Below are 15,737 nucleotides of genomic sequence, written 5' to 3'. Positions count from 1 at the left end.
CAAAACGCCGAGGCTCGCCAACTACGCAATAAATTATATTACGAGCGGATCGATTAGCAAGATGTTCCCACAAACTAACGTTTTGTCTTTTAAATGTATGCATGGGTGAAATTTCACTCTTTCATATAAATAATTCATATGATGTGATTGACCATGACCGAAACGTCGCCGTAGTGAATACAAAATTATCGGACAATAGTGTTCATTTCTCTGGCGCAAAATTTCTATTTATATTTATTCATAACAATATGTATGCTGAAAGTGTTAAACGAAATTATCTTATTATTAACAATCCGGAAAGTAGTAGAAGTACATAAACCCGTCGTACGAATTATAATAAAAAATATTGTGTGATGCAGTTAAGAATCAATCTCTCCTATAAAAAGTCATATAAATTCTAGGAACTTTATCCAAAAATATTTTTTCTTAATTTATTTTGTATTTAAAAAAGAATATTGAGGAAGTATAATTCGGAAGTTGCATTTTTCAGAACTCTTAAGAATTAATAGCAATTCTTAAACATAAAATATTAGGTACATCATAACTACAAAGCATTGTAGTTGGAAATCTTATATAAAATTTTAATGAAAAATATTTTATATTTTCTGCAGACGTTGAAGATTAGTGGACTGACGGAAAATAAAACAAGTTCCTTGGAGACAGGCTAATGAAATAACTAGTGTCAGTTCTAGCAATTTATGCTATGTCGATACTAAAGTCGAGAGATAATTCTGAGTAAGTTGGTGTCTTATTTATTAATATACTTTTTATTAAATATATTTACACCGGTATTGATGTTTAATAAAATCATCAGCTTCCATCGAAGGTTTAGATCATTGGTCTTTTATGCGATACACAATACAAATTTCATGAAACTTTGGAACTGATTCAAAATTTATATTTTGACAATAAAAGGCCTATTCATTTCAAAGATTCAAGGATCAATCGAGTCGAGAGATTTAAATTTTCCTTAAAAAATGATTAATTTATTTTGTTTTCAGGCTTGGCGCCAAGCGAGTATCACAATGGGAAGAGTTGATGAGAAAATTTTCAGAATCCCGTAAAGAACAATGCAAGTAAGACGTTTTAAAATATTTAGATTGAAAATATACATGAATCATACATATAATCACAATATTATGATATGTGTTTGAAGTGAAACTTCTTTATCGGGGTTGGAAAAAAATTTAGTGTAACGTTTTTTCGTTACGCGTGACATATTTCCGTTACGCGCCATTTTCTTATCCCTACCACTCGTGATTCGATTATATTCGTGTGTAAAGTTGCATATAGTTAATTATTTTTTGAAAAATAAGGTCATAAAGAAGTTTTACTTCTTACGTGTGTACGCTAGTACACGCACACATTTTTTATTCGAATTTTAATTCAGGGACTCGGCAACACTACCTACATTATCTAAAACGAAGTCGCTTTCTTTGTCCCTATATGTCCCATATGTATGCAAATCTTTAAAACTACGCAACATAATTTAGTAAAAATGTAAGTAACAGGAAATTAATTTACATCGGGATTATGTGTATCAATTTATTAAGTAAAAATTTTACATAACACTGTAATATAACTACTTGATACAAAATTCTATTTCATAAGGTAAAGTGTTTAAGACCAAAGAAAATTCTGTATCCATTATGTTAGATGAGAGTTTATTCTTCATGATGTTATGAAGATTGATGTTACTTTTGCCTCGGCTGAAATATATAAAATAGGTACCTATTATCATTATTTTTGTTTTGACGTTAACAAATTTTATATAAATAGCATGCAATATTTGCTGTCCAAAAAACAATGGTATGTTAAGGCAAAGGTTTTATTTAAAAAATGTCTTCTTTTTTCAAGAATCTTTGATGAATTCATAAACCTTATTGATTTAAATTATAGTAATATATCCAACCCAGTCATGCTATTTTTGAAAATAATTATATTCGTTTATTTAATCGAAACTCGAAACTCACCTCTATTATATTATGTAGTGTACAAATTAAAGACTTTTAAACGGATTTTAAACCTTTAAATATCATCTGTGTGTAGTCGAATAACATGATCAGCGACCTCCGTACCATGATGTCAGCAGTATTATTTCCAAGATTATTTCCAATGTGAAAAATGACAGCGCTATCTATAGGTCGTCTAGCGCAATCACTGTCACATACTGGAAACCACAGAACATGTTTTTACTGTTCTGTGCTGGAAACAATACTGCTCTAAAACATAATGGTAATTTGGTGATGTCCCGATGTCAATAGCGAATAAGTTTTAACGATATCCTATTGTGATCTATCATTCACCCCATTCAACCTCTTTGCCGTTAAAAATGAACCTATTAATTTAACATTTTAAAAATTCTGTCAATTTTAATTAAAGATCTGTGTCCCTGGACATACCACGGGTCCAGCGTTCAGCGAAGCAGTTCCCGACGGGATCTAAGTATGAAGGCACGTGGGATGTGCTGGGTATGAGCGGCTATGGAGTGTACAAATTTCCCAATGGTATTCTTACTTGTGTTTGACCTACATGTTAATGTTCTTTAGTGCTGGTTTTATGAGGAAAGTTGGGTATTTACTATTTTGCAAATGGGATGGAATTATTTCAAAATATCTCCTACAAAATAATACTTATACGTATTGTTGAATATAGGCCTTGCCGCGTCTATCTGTCTGTTTGTTCGTGATTCACTTCGAAACTACTACACCGATTTTCATTTTGTTTTCACCAAAGTGTGGTTCTTGCTGAAGATTTTATAATTGCAAAGCGGGTGGAAAGTTATTTTACTATATTTTTAATTGAATTGACTAAAGTATTGTGAAATTAAAGACTTTTTAGCGGATTTTAAACGCGATTTAATCATTATATTATTTTCCCGACGTTTCGAACACTTTACAGCGAGCGTGGTCACGGGGAGACGGGGAGACAGTCTCCCCGTGACCACGCTCGCTGTAAAGTGTTCGAAACGTCGGGAAAATAATATAATGATTAAATCGCGTTTAAAATCCGTTAAAAAGTCTTTAATTTCTAAATGTATAATACTCGCGTAAAATCAAACCCTAGAAAATACTAAAGTATTGTGAATTTAGATCACTTAGTAAGTAGTACGTAACTAGAACAATGAATAAAAACGTTATCTACTTCTTTTCCATAATTCATTTGAATTTTTATGTGTAAAAATACAACCTAGAAGAAAATTACACAAGCAACTAACTTAATTCTTCTTTTGTGGGGCCGATATTGACTTTTATAATGAAACACGTACTAATTTGTATTCTACCTGCGTACCACAGTTACCTATTTTTTAAAGAGATCCCTGAATTTTTATTACGTTATTATTCTTCATCACATTTTTTTTTTAATGTCTACTTTCGATTTTAAACATATTTTATTCTATACTATTCACATCTACAAATTAATATCGTTTTACATTATTTATCAAAGTGTAAAATTATGTATTTTTAAATTTGATATAAGCTAAGCGATTATTTTCTTTGAGGAAGATCAAAAATTAATTTTAAAACGCATTTGATAAAGTGACAAAATAATTATAGATAGCAGATAGAGAGATAGATATAGTAGATTTTGACGAAAGTTAATTATGAATTTAATAATATTATTTACGTCATAAATATACAGACGTGATATACCAAGGAGAGTTTGAAGACGGGCTGTTCCACGGCCGCGGGGAACTGATATATCCAAGTGGGGAAGTTCTTAAAGGGCAGTGGAAAAAAGGGGCTTTAATTGACAGGAACCTCATATTTTCTGACGGCTTGGAATATAGCGATATAGATTGGAATTACTGCCGCATGCCTGATAGAAGGTTGGTTGTATAAACTAAAAAAAATCAATAAAATTACTACTTATCGATAGCTATAATAGTTGTGTTTTAAAGTACTAAACCTTCTCTCGATATATTTTTTACCTGCGAATCCATTCCGTGAAACATAACAAAAGTATATAATCCAAAAATTAAGTTGTAAGAAATCTTGGTCAAACTCTACCATTACCTAGGCGCTGCCCTGAGCAAGCATTTCATTCCACTCACACACACACGCCGCGCCACAGCTGCAGCCCGACGCCAATCGCCATACGCGAATCATTACGAACGGGCCTCGGCCGGTAGTGTCGGTACACAGGCGTTCACGCACACATGCGTACGTTTTTGGTTTGGGAATAAGAATTGGCGATTTACACGAAATCTATTGATTGGACTAAAAAAATAACACAGTATTATATTAGTATGTTGCTTGTAGAATTATTTGCCGAAAAAACAGAATGATTGCATGTAGTTAAGTATGGTTTTTAAGCAAAAGATTTTTTTAGAGGTACCTTTTTTTTTGTGCCGTGTGGTGTCGGCCTAGAATAGCACCACCCCATCTCTACCCGTGGGTGTCGAAAAAGGCGACTAAGGGTTAACTACATGCAAACGGGCAGCAGCGTTATGCATCATCTCCTCCACCATCAACTGCGCTCGCCAACCCGCCTGCCAAGCGTGGCGAGTATTGGCATTTTTCCCCCCCAAATAGATACACATAAAACAAAACACATGAATAGTGCAACAACAACCAGGCCCCTAGTACCCGGCAGCTCCGCTATTCCTGGCTACGGTAGCGGCCATGGTAACGGCGGGGCAAGGGGTGCTAAGAATCACCGGAAGAGATCCGGCTACCACTCCCGACGACCCCTGGCCCTGGTAACATACAACGCACGCACGTTGAGGACGGACGAAAAGATTGTTGAGCTGGAAGAAGAATTGAGTAAGTTACGCTGGGATGTCATAGGGTTATCAGAAGTCCGAAGACAGGGGGAGGACACGATAACGTTGACATCCGGTAATTTATTCTTCTACCGGGAGGGCGACCAACAGTCCCAAGGTGGAATAGGGTTTATCGTTCGCAGACCCCTCATTAACAACATCATATCCATCGAAAGTGTGTCGAGAAGAGTAGCGTACCTGATCCTCAAAATATCTGATCGATATTCTTTAAAGGTGATTCAGGTCTACGCTCCGACCTCGGCACACTCAGATGAAGATGTGGAGGTAATGTATGAGGACATCAGTAGAGCCATACACACCTCGAAAACACATTTCAATGTTGTGATGGGGGATTTCAACGCGAAACTGGGCAAAAGAGGCGATGATGAGTTGAGAGTGGGGCAATTTGGATTTGGGCAGCGCAACCCGAGGGGCCAGAGGCTCTCTGAGTTTCTGGAGAAGGAAGGACTCTTCATGATGAATTCCTTTTTCCAGAAATCTCCGCATAGGAAATAGACCTGGATAAGCCCCGACGGTAAAACGAGGAATGAGATTGACTTTATCATGACAACAAAGAGGCATATATTCAATGATGTTTCTGTGATCAACAAGGTTAAAACCGGCAGCGATCACCGTATGGTTAGAGGCACATTGAATATAGATGTGAAACTCGAAAGGTCTCGCTTGATTAAGTCAACTCTTCGACCGTTCCGCACCCAAATTCAGAACCCCGAAAGCTTTCAACTCGAGCTCCAAAATCGCTTCGCTTGCCTAGGCGATGACGTATCTGTGGACGATCTGAACAACAGGCTTATCGAAACGATTCGTACGGTAGGGTTGCATCACTGCAAGATTCCCCGTAAGAATCGAACACAAAAACTTTCCGACCATACCCTCAAGCTCCTGGCAGAGCGACGCTCTTTGCTACTGAATACTTCCGATGAAGCGAAGTCATATAGGCAGCTCAATAGACGAATCACAAAGTCCTTGCGAACCGATATCCGCTCCTTCAATACGAAAAACATTGAAGAAGCGATACAGCGAAATAAAGGCTCAAAAGTGTTCGCAAGAGATGGATCTATTGGGCAAAGCCGGCTGACTAAGCTGAAGACGGATAGTGGCAAAATTGTGTCGTCTCAACCGGAGCTACTAGGCGAGGTCGAGAAGTTTTATGGACACCTTTACACCTCCGTGGCTAAGCCTGTTGCGAGTCCGGCGAAAGATCCTAGAGCCCGACTAACCCGACATTACACCGAAGATATCCCGGACATCAGCCTGTACGAGATTAGGATGGCGCTCAAACAGCTTAAGAACAACAAGGCGCCGGGTGAGGATGGAATCACATCTGAGCTTCTGAGAGCGGGTGGCAAACCAATCCTCAGAGTGCTACAGAGGTTATTCACTTCCACCTTACTCGAGGGCACTGCGCCAAAAGCATAGAGCAGCAGTATGGTTGTCCTCTTCTTCAAAAAGGGCGACAAAACCCTGTTGAAGAACTACAGGCCAATATCACTGCTGAGCCATGTCTATAAGCTGTTCTCGAGAGTCATTACGAATCGTCTCGAACGCAGGCTTGATGACTTCCAGCCTCCCGAACAAGCCGGTTTCCGAAGAGGCTTTAGTACCATGGACCACATACATACGCTGCGGCAGATTATACAGAAGACGGAGGAGTATAATCTGCCATTATGCTTGGCGTTTGTGGACTATGAAAAAGCCTTTGATTCGATCGAGACTTGGGCCGTATTGAGGTCTCTTCAGCGTTTCCGCATTGACTATCGGTATATCGAAGTGTTGAGAAGTCTGTATGAAAACGCCACTATGTCAGTCCGGATTCAGGAGCATTGCACAAAGGCAATTCCTCTGCAGCGCGGGGTCCGACAAGGAGATGTTATTTCTCCAAAACTGTTTACCGCTGCTTTGGAAGATGTTTTCAAGCTCCTGGACTGGCAAGGACTTGGCATCAATGTTAATGGCGAGTACATCACTCACCTTCGATTTGCCGATGATATCGTAGTCATGGCAGAATCCCTGGAAGACCTCAATACAATGCTCGGTGGCCTCTACAGAGTTTCACAACAAGTGGGCCTTAGCATGAACATGGACAAGACGAAAATCATGTCAAATGTCCATGTTGTGCCCACTCCGGTATCAGTTGGAAACTCTATTCTCGAAGTTGTTGACGAATACGTTTACCTGGGACAAAGCGTCCAATTAGGTAAGTCCAATTTCGGGAAAGAGGTCAATCGTCGAATCCGACTCGGCTGGGCAGCGTTCGGGAAACTACGCAACATCTTTTCGTCCAAAATCCCTCAGTGCCTGAAGACGAGTCAAGTCTTCGAGCAGTGTGTGTTACCGGTGTTGACTTATGGATCTGAGACGTGGTCCCTAACCGCGGGCATGGTGCACAAGCTTCGCGTCGCTCAACGAGCTATGGAACGGGCTATGCTCGGGGTTTCTTTGCGTGATCGAATCAGAAATGAGGAGATCCGCAAAAGAACTAAAGTCACCGACATAGCCCACCGTATTAGTAAGTTGAAGTGGCGCTGGGCTGGGCATATAGCCCGCAGAACCGATGGCCGTTGGGGCAGAAAGGTTCTAGAGTGGCGACCACGTACAGGACGTCGCAGTGTGGGACGGCCTTCAACGAGGTGGACAGACGACCTGATCAAAGTGGCGGGGAGCCGCTGGAGTCAGGCCGCTGGTGATCGGTCGTTTTGGAAATCTTTGGGGGAGGCCTATGTCCTGCAGTGGACGTCTTGAAAGGCTGGAACGACGACGACCTTTGAGATTTTTTTCTATCGAGTAAAATAAGTTGTATTGTGTTTTCAACACACTATCCAACTAGTTTATCTCCTGAAGAATATCATATATTTATCTGAGATTTTTTACTGCAGTTAATCATATACTTTAAAGCATTATAATTTAGCAGCAAATTCGCGTTTTGCTCTACTAGTCACCTTAACGTTAGAATGTTGAATTATTTAGCGTTTATTGAAGTGAAACTTAGGCGCGTTTCGAGCAAAATTTCATCAGCAAAATTTCAGAGGCGACGATTTTGGTATCTTTGAATCTTGCCAAAGAAGTTTGCACTTTACATACGTGTGCTCGGCACACACGCTATTTTTATAAGGTTATTTTACTCACAATCCGTTATAATTTTAGTAATCTTATTACCAGATTCACAATCGAATACAATACTGGGCTGCAACCGGCTGGGCAATCGTACATGACCCCTGAACAGCCGCCGCGAGAAATACCCATCGGCTATTATGATACCGGCGACGGTTTTTATGATCCCAAAACTAAAGTCGTTTACAGTATTCACGATCCTACTGCTATAATTAGGTCAGTACATTTTCATCTCTAGGTATAATATTATTATCATTTTATTCTTATACTTTTAATGTGAACACGTCGGCAACTTTAAAGAGAAGATAATATGGAAAGGATGAGTTATTTCTAAGGAAGTGTTGGCTATTATACAATGACGGCGTGTCTGCTTTATCTACTATCCCGTTTCGATCGCTCAATAGCTGACTGCACAAGTTATCCATCGGATAATGCTGTCGTATCGCATTAATAACACCTATCGTTGCACGTAGGAAAAGGATACATATCCCGTTCAAATTAAATTGTATTTTTAATGAAGAAGCTATTATGAAATACAAGGGGAATTTATTTAAAATTGTTAGCATACCAGTTACCTCATGTTTTACCTACTGTATCTTTCTGATACAACAATTTTAAGTGGAGGAAGTAGGTGCTTACAAAAAAATAGTATCTTAATCTAAAAAAAACAATCACCCTTGACATATTATTACCTATGTACAATTTCATTAATAATTCGTGCTCTTATTATTCCTTTTTTTTAAAGCATCAAAAATATTTTCTACAGATCTCCTTCAGTTCGAGAACAAAAGTGGATTATAGAAAACTGTAGAACAAATCCCCTTCCTCCATTGGGACCTCGCAAAGATCTATATGAAGAATGGAGGGAACCGCTCCTAAATTTGCGTTCAAACGAACACCATCCCTCAACTGTCATTTCTTCTAAGTCTTTGTATTCCCTTAGCTATCAAGATATGGAAGTAAGTATACCCATATATTATTTTTAAATTATTGAGATAATTAACTATTATTATTAACTACCGCGGAGAGGAAACCGACGTGTCGAAGAATCAAAAGTTCGATGACATCGCCAGCGTCGTAGTACCTACATATATGGCCTGTACCCTCAAAGGAGGCCCGTGTCCAAGCAGTGGGAACGTATATGGGCTGATGATGATGATATGACCGAAATGTAATTTTTGTGCATGTAATAATAGGTCAATGTTTTTGTGTTGAGACTTTAAATTTGAAAATCGCTGAACCTGAAATTTCATATTGGCTATAAGTTTTCATGTATAATTGTGGACCGTAGGTACTAGACATAAATGAAACGCGTAGGTACGATAACACGTCTTAATATTTTAATATTACAATTTCCAGGTAAATAAACGCAAAAATCTTCGTCAGTCCATGTCAGAATCTTGCTCTAGTTCATAAAATACATATCTACATAATATATTATATTAACAAGACCAGTTATTTATAAAATTAATTTTAACTAAACATATTTTTAATAATAATTAAAAGTAATGTAATTTAGATTTAATTTAATATAAATACATCGATAGGATCCGTAACAATTCTGTAAAATTTAAGATTATAATTTTATGTTTCTAACATTGTTATTGTTTTAATAAAAAATATTATGGTAACAATAGTATATTAATGGATATATAGGTAACTCTTATTTCAATAAAATTATATTATACATATTTAACCAATTCTTTGTATAATTTCTGAAGTAGGTAGCTACTCTATGTACCTACCTACCTTACTCCTATCATTTTATTTTTTGTTACTTATAAACTGTGTATATTTTTATTTCTAATTTTTTATTATTTTTTTTACTTTGGTGTTTATTATTTCAGGACATCCACGAATATGGTACTTGCTATTGGAGGAAGCCTTCAGAAGGCGCTTGGAACAGACGTTTTATAACATTCGAGTCTTAGTCATCATCAGTCAGTTTTGGGGCAATATAGTTAGATGCTTTTACTTTATTTGTTTTTAAATAAATGATTATTTTTTATTATATTTTTATTTTCACAAGAATACGCATCAGTCCTTACGTTTATAGATATAATAGTATACCTGTGAGTATACCTAGATATCTATGCATACACAACGAACTTCAACGAAGATACCTATAATAAAAGCGATAAAACTAGGATCAAAGACAGCAATGTGCTTCTTTTTTAAAGCTTTTTATTTTATTTTTGTTTCAAATTATTTCTTAAAAATTTGATATTACAAGATGTAGTTAGCATTTCTCATGGTTATCGAAAACAGTACCTAATTTTTTATAATAAATAATAAGGAACAGGTACCTAGGTATAATTGAGTAGAATACTTACTTAAAAATTGTTATCTGATAAAAACACCGATATCTTTATCTTATATCAGTGTATAAAGTTGAAGAGTTTGTTTGTTTGAATGCGCTAATCTCAGGAAGTATTGAAATAATTGGACTTATTTCAAATTTTTTTTTCATGGCATTCATCTACCAAACCGGACCGCTAGATTTAATCAAAATCAATCATGTTTTGAGTTCAGTTAGTTAGAATTATTTATTAACTCAAAATATGATCTGAAGCTTTAAATTTATAAATTGCATTAACCATATAAAATGTTCAAGCATTGGGTACGGTGTAGGTGTGCCATAAGATTTTAGACATAATATGTCAATGTCACCTCGTTATAAATTTACGAAAAAAGCATGGACGTCGTCTAAAATTTTAGACGAACGTCATTTTATTGCTTTACAAAAGTGCAAATAAGTTAAAGTAATAAGATAAATATATAAATCTTATATCAATGATCTCAATATTTTAGTTCCTATGTGATAAACGAACATTAAAAAGTATTTATACAGTGTTATATGCACCGAATATTGAACTATATTTTCACCCAGGTTATATATGTTTGCGGTCTTGCGGTACTTTATACATTAGTGTTTGTCTTTTTGCTGCATAAAATGAAAACAGAATGAAGTGCCACTACGAAGTTCTGTGCATAGCGCGCGATGCAAGTGCATCTGACATAAAAAAAGCCTACCGCAAACTTGCGTTGCAGTGGCATCCAGATAAAAACCTAGAAAACTTACAGGAAGCGAAAGAACAGTTTCAACTTGTTCAAACTGCCTATGAAGTGCTTTCTGATCCTCAAGAACGCGCTTGGTAAGTTTCGTAATAGCTGTATACATTTTTCTTTCATAAAATCACCATAGCAATACAATAATCAACTCATGCAAATAGCTGAATTTTAAATCATAATTTTCAGGTATGACAATCACCGTGAGCAGCTTTTGAAAGGAGCAGGAAGCTCATACAATGATGACAGCCTTGATGTTTATCCCTACTTTAGTCCGTCCTGCTACAAAAGCTTTGGAGATGATCCACAAGGATTCTATGGAGTTTATTCTGAGGTAGGCCATGAAAAGTATACATTTAATGCATTTTCTTTGTTATGTTATGTAGATTAGTTAAAGTTATTAAATTAATCAATAAAACAGCTTCATTTAATTATTGTATTTATTTTCTATATTTAATTAATATATATAGCAATTATAATAAATAGTTTGTAGTACCAGTCTTTATCATGTTTTTTCAGGTATTTTCCAAATTGGCCACTGAAGAAACAGATTTCCTTGATGATCCTGAAGATCTTGCTAAAATTCCCAAGTTTGGAAATTCCACAACCCCTTATGAAGAAGTTCATGAATTTTATGCATATTGGATGGCCTTCTCTACCAATAAAAGTAATTTTAAGAAATACCTAATAGGTGTTACAGATAACTCATGAATCTATTTATTTTGATACTTGATAAATTAGGAATATTCGTATACCTGTAAAAATGTTGTTTGTAATGTGTTTAAAAACTACAAATTGAAGTTTGAAGTGATAGAAATAATAGTCTTAACAAACATAAAAGCTTAATAAACAACTACAAGCTGAAGGAATCTGAACTGTATTTAAATTTAAGGAACTTATCATATTGTAATGAATTTTTATACTCATTTGTAACTTTGTGTAACAAATACTAATTATTGTAACATCTTTTTCAAGGCTATGTTTGGCTTGATCAATATGAAATATCACAAGGCGACAACCGTCGTGTTATTAAATTAATGGAAAAGGAGAATAATAAAATAAGACAGAAGGCTCGTAAGGAAAGGAATGAAGAGATCAGAAGACTAGTCAGTTATGTTCGTAGACGGGATAAAAGAGTCATTGAACATACTAAGCTACTACAAGAGAAGGCTGAAGAAAATAAGAGAAAGGTAAAACAAATTATAAATAAAAAATGTTAATAAATCAATTTATTTATTGACGTGATAACGTCTTTAAAATCGTTTTAGTCGGGTGACATGTTCAGAAACTTGTGTCACACCAAAACCTCATGAGCGCGATCGCAGGTATAACGAGAGAGATACGGACCGATCTACCGTCTCATCTCGAGCATCTCATCTCATCATAAAGGTACAAGTCCGAGACGGGCCGCAGACTGCAACCGCAGGCGACACTGTGGCTACCGGTTGCGGTTACCGCAATGCTGCCTGCGGTCGCTATTCCAACTGCGGCTGCATGCCGTGGCTGCACAATGCACAGAACCGTGTCTAAATGATATAAACAAAAAAGACAAAGATAGTTTGTCACTTCCGCGCAGGTGGCATTTGCATACTGCAGTCTGCGGTCGCTGCGCGCCGCGGCCGCACGCTGCGCGTCGCGTCCGCAGGCAGCAGTGTTTGCCGCGCTTGGAATCAATTTCATAGATGTTCATAGAAACAAGTGGTGTCGCTTGCAGTTTGCGGTTGCAGTTTGCGGTCTGCGGCCCGTCTCGGACTTGTACCTTAAGACGTTATCACGATCGTAAACATCTCAATCGTAAACCTACTTTACAAACAACCAATTTTTTTTTCCTTCTACTTATTATATAGTATAAACTAGCTGTGCCCCGCTGTTTTACTCGTTTTGCTCCGCTCCTGTTGGTCTTAGCGTGATAGAGATCTTCGATTAATGGGCTATCTAACACCTTAATAATTTTTCACATCGAACTAGTAGTTCCTGAAATAAGCGCGTTCAAACTTTCATCAAAAGTTGTGAAGATAAGAGATGGACAGACTTTTCGCATTTATTATATTAGTAAGGATTTATACTATGTATGCTCTAATTACTTAAAAACGAATATAATTTTAAAGGCAGAACAAGTGAGACGTGAAAGGATAATTCAAAGACAAAAAGAGATAGAAGAGGCTAAAATGAAAGAGGGAGGTTCTTCATTTTTGCAAAGTGAAGATTATCAGAAAAAGTTGAGTGAAATAGAATCTTTGCTAGCTGAAGAGTTTGGCCTTTCTTCCGATGACGATACTATCTCTGAAGGAGGAATGGAGAGTAGCAATGAAGACAGTTCTAAGACGGAAGAGGTAATAAAGTGATAGTTGTAACTATAGATATGGATGGTTATTCTATTTTAAATTAATTGAAGAAAGTTCATGAAATGCAGTACAGTAGCTATATTAGTTACTTTTTTATTAATTGTTATTCTATGTGCATTGTGCAATAAACTGTTTTTTATTTATTTATTTTTGCTCTACTATTACATATTGGTCTGCTTTCATATCAATGTTATTATTGTGTTCTACTTAAATATAATGAATTTATTTAATTTGGCTTCTTTTTCATTTTAGCCAAGTGAAGCATCCAGAGCCACAAAATCTTCACCAAAAGCGAGAGCTGCACTAAAAAATCTCTACTGTTCAGCTTGCAATAAGCTGTTCAAAAATATAAATTCGTTTGAAAATCACGAAAATAGTAAGAAACACAAGGAGAATGTTGCAAATATGACTCTTGATGATGATGTTGATATATCTGACCAAGAAGAGAACAGTGATGGTAAAAACGATGATCAAGTTGATGAAGAAAAGGGCAAGATAGTTAACGGACAAACAGAAGATGAACAAGTGGGAAATTCTACTTCTGATATTGAAGACAATATAAGGGAGACTTTAAGTGATGATTCAGATAAGGTTCAGGTAACTATTAACTCTAACTGATAAAATTATATGCTGCTGTGCATAAAATGGGTATATTATATATAATGGGTATATTATATATATAATAACTTTTTTTCTATACAGTTTGACTTTGATTCATTTGAAATTTATACAAAAAACAGTTTTTCGTTACATAGTTATATCATACATACATTATTTAATTCCATTTCTTACACAATGAATCTATTACAATTCATAAGATTTTTGTACCAGTTCAGATGTTAAGGGAAATTAATCTTATATAAATTAATTTGTTTAATTTTAGGCCCTACCAAAGAGTCACAAGAAAAAGAAGAATAAGAAGAAGTCATTCATTCCAATGCCTGAAAGTGAAGGTAATGATAGTCATGATGAAATGAGTTTCAATGAAATAGAAGGGCCGGCACGCAGCAGAAAAGCGAAGAAATTCAATATGCTCAAAAGTCAGATTCAAGCGAAGAAGGAAGCCAATCTCAAGAAGGGTTCACAGTCACAGACATCCACTGAAAATCTTTATGAAGTGTCCAGTACTACACCTACTGATGATGCTCTAGGAGAAGCTGCTCTACCAAGAGATAGGCCTACTTTACCCAAAGTACAAAGAAATGTAAAGCCTAAAAAACTAGTTGATAGGAAAACTGTACGGACAAAAGTAAGTGAGACAGAGGACTCCAGTAGCGCAGTTAATCTCAGATGTGTTGTTTGTCAAACAGACTTCCCATCCAAGAATAAACTCTTTGAACATTTGAAAAAGACAGGCCACTCTGTCCCACTTCCTCAAACTAGCTTCACTCAAACTCAAAAGAAAGGCAAACGAGCCAATAGATAAACATCAACGTTTTAGTTAGGAATAAATATGAATTATTATCTGAGAATCATAATGATTTTCTTTATCTCTCTACAAAATGTAAAATGACTATCATTCTATTTATTAAATAAAATTATGAATCATCAAACTATAACTATTTGAAGTGTTTTATTAAAAACCAACTTTCATTAAATATTTGTATTATATCTTAAAGATTCCTCTTACAGAATATACATCACAATACATACAAGTAATTGCACTTAATTTATATATACCTACTTACAAAGGATTATTCAAATTCAGGAATGTCTGAAAAACTATATCCTGGATATTCTTTATATGCACAGTATGCTATTCTCATATGATAAGCTCCAGGTAGAAACATTATGCATCCTAATAGGATTATTGGCCATAGGCGGTCAGAGTATTTTGTATCTATATGACCAGTTACTATTAGACTTCCTACAATTAACAATATCGAGCCGACGATAAATAAAAATGCTGCTAATGATATCGCTTTCCATGGTATCTTCTGTGGCGGTGTTTCAAATTGTGAGTCGCAAAAACCACTGTCATCATTTGGTACACGAGTATATCCATTGCCTGGTCTTCCAAACCTGAACCTTGACATATTTATTCTCTGTAAATGCATTAAGAACATTAACTAAAACATGAAAATGGTCTAGTTTAATTAACGAATTGATTTAGCAATAACAGGTATACCTACCGTTAACACTTTATTTGATGAAAAAGATAGATATTTTGTTATTTAAGATTTTATTAATTTATTTCAGAATATAATATTTCATAGCTCAACATAAAATCAATAATAATAACAATGAACTCAGTACCTACTTATCAGTTTCAAATTTTGACACTGACATATTTTAGACCACAGTTAATAAATCATACAGATATAACATTGGCATAGTTAAAATTAAAAGCCAATCCTAACAGACATAAAGAATATTACGTCTGTGTTGAATGGAAACCTTGAATGTTGTAGTTTGATATTTTATCT

The 15,737-nt window shown here is 35.8% G+C and overlaps 2 protein-coding genes across 2 annotated transcripts; both read left to right on the top strand.

The window, feature by feature from the left end:
• Nucleotides 1-613: 613 nt before the first annotated feature.
• LOC123696986 (MORN repeat-containing protein 5-like) lies at nt 614-9,905 on the top strand. Its single transcript, XM_045643391.1, has 7 exons — nt 614-735; nt 1,002-1,076; nt 2,383-2,507; nt 3,643-3,829; nt 7,946-8,113; nt 8,664-8,856; nt 9,745-9,905. The coding sequence occupies exons 1-7, from the start codon at nt 704-706 to the stop codon at nt 9,826-9,828; spliced, it is 864 nt and encodes a 287-aa protein (XP_045499347.1). The 5' UTR covers nt 614-703; the 3' UTR covers nt 9,829-9,905.
• Nucleotides 9,906-10,590: 685 nt separating this feature from the next.
• Nucleotides 10,591-14,873, top strand: LOC123696760 (dnaJ homolog subfamily C member 21). The gene is made up of 7 exons (XM_045643125.1): nt 10,591-11,052; nt 11,156-11,300; nt 11,486-11,633; nt 11,942-12,156; nt 13,075-13,299; nt 13,564-13,908; nt 14,195-14,873. Exons 1-7 carry the CDS (start codon nt 10,862-10,864, stop codon nt 14,735-14,737), a joined length of 1,812 nt encoding a protein of 603 aa, XP_045499081.1. The 5' UTR covers nt 10,591-10,861; the 3' UTR covers nt 14,738-14,873.
• The last annotated feature ends 864 nt before the right edge of the window (nt 14,874-15,737 follow it).

The sequence above is a fragment of the Colias croceus genome, chromosome 13, assembly GCF_905220415.1.
Source record: "Colias croceus chromosome 13, ilColCroc2.1".
In the NCBI taxonomy this organism is placed as follows: domain Eukaryota; kingdom Metazoa; phylum Arthropoda; class Insecta; order Lepidoptera; family Pieridae; genus Colias; species Colias croceus.
Note: the sequence above shows the minus strand (reverse complement) of the source record. Positions and strands in the feature narration are given on the sequence as shown.

Bases quoted from the DNA above. Each gene is read 5' to 3' on its own strand.
- LOC123696986 (XM_045643391.1), top strand. From the start codon at position 704: ATGTCGATACTAAAGTCGAGAGATAATTCTGA. The intron at 1,077-2,382 runs GTAAGACGTTTT...TTTTAATTAAAG, and splicing joins TCCCGTAAAGAACAATGCAA to ATCTGTGTCCCTGGACATAC. The intron at 8,114-8,663 runs GTCAGTACATTT...TATTTTCTACAG, and splicing joins GATCCTACTGCTATAATTAG to ATCTCCTTCAGTTCGAGAAC.
- LOC123696760 (XM_045643125.1), top strand. From the start codon at position 10,862: ATGAAGTGCCACTACGAAGTTCTGTGCATAGCGCGCGATGCAAGTGCA. The intron at 13,300-13,563 runs GTAATAAAGTGA...TTTTCATTTTAG, and splicing joins ACAGTTCTAAGACGGAAGAG to CCAAGTGAAGCATCCAGAGC. The intron at 13,909-14,194 runs GTAACTATTAAC...GTTTAATTTTAG, and splicing joins ATGATTCAGATAAGGTTCAG to GCCCTACCAAAGAGTCACAA.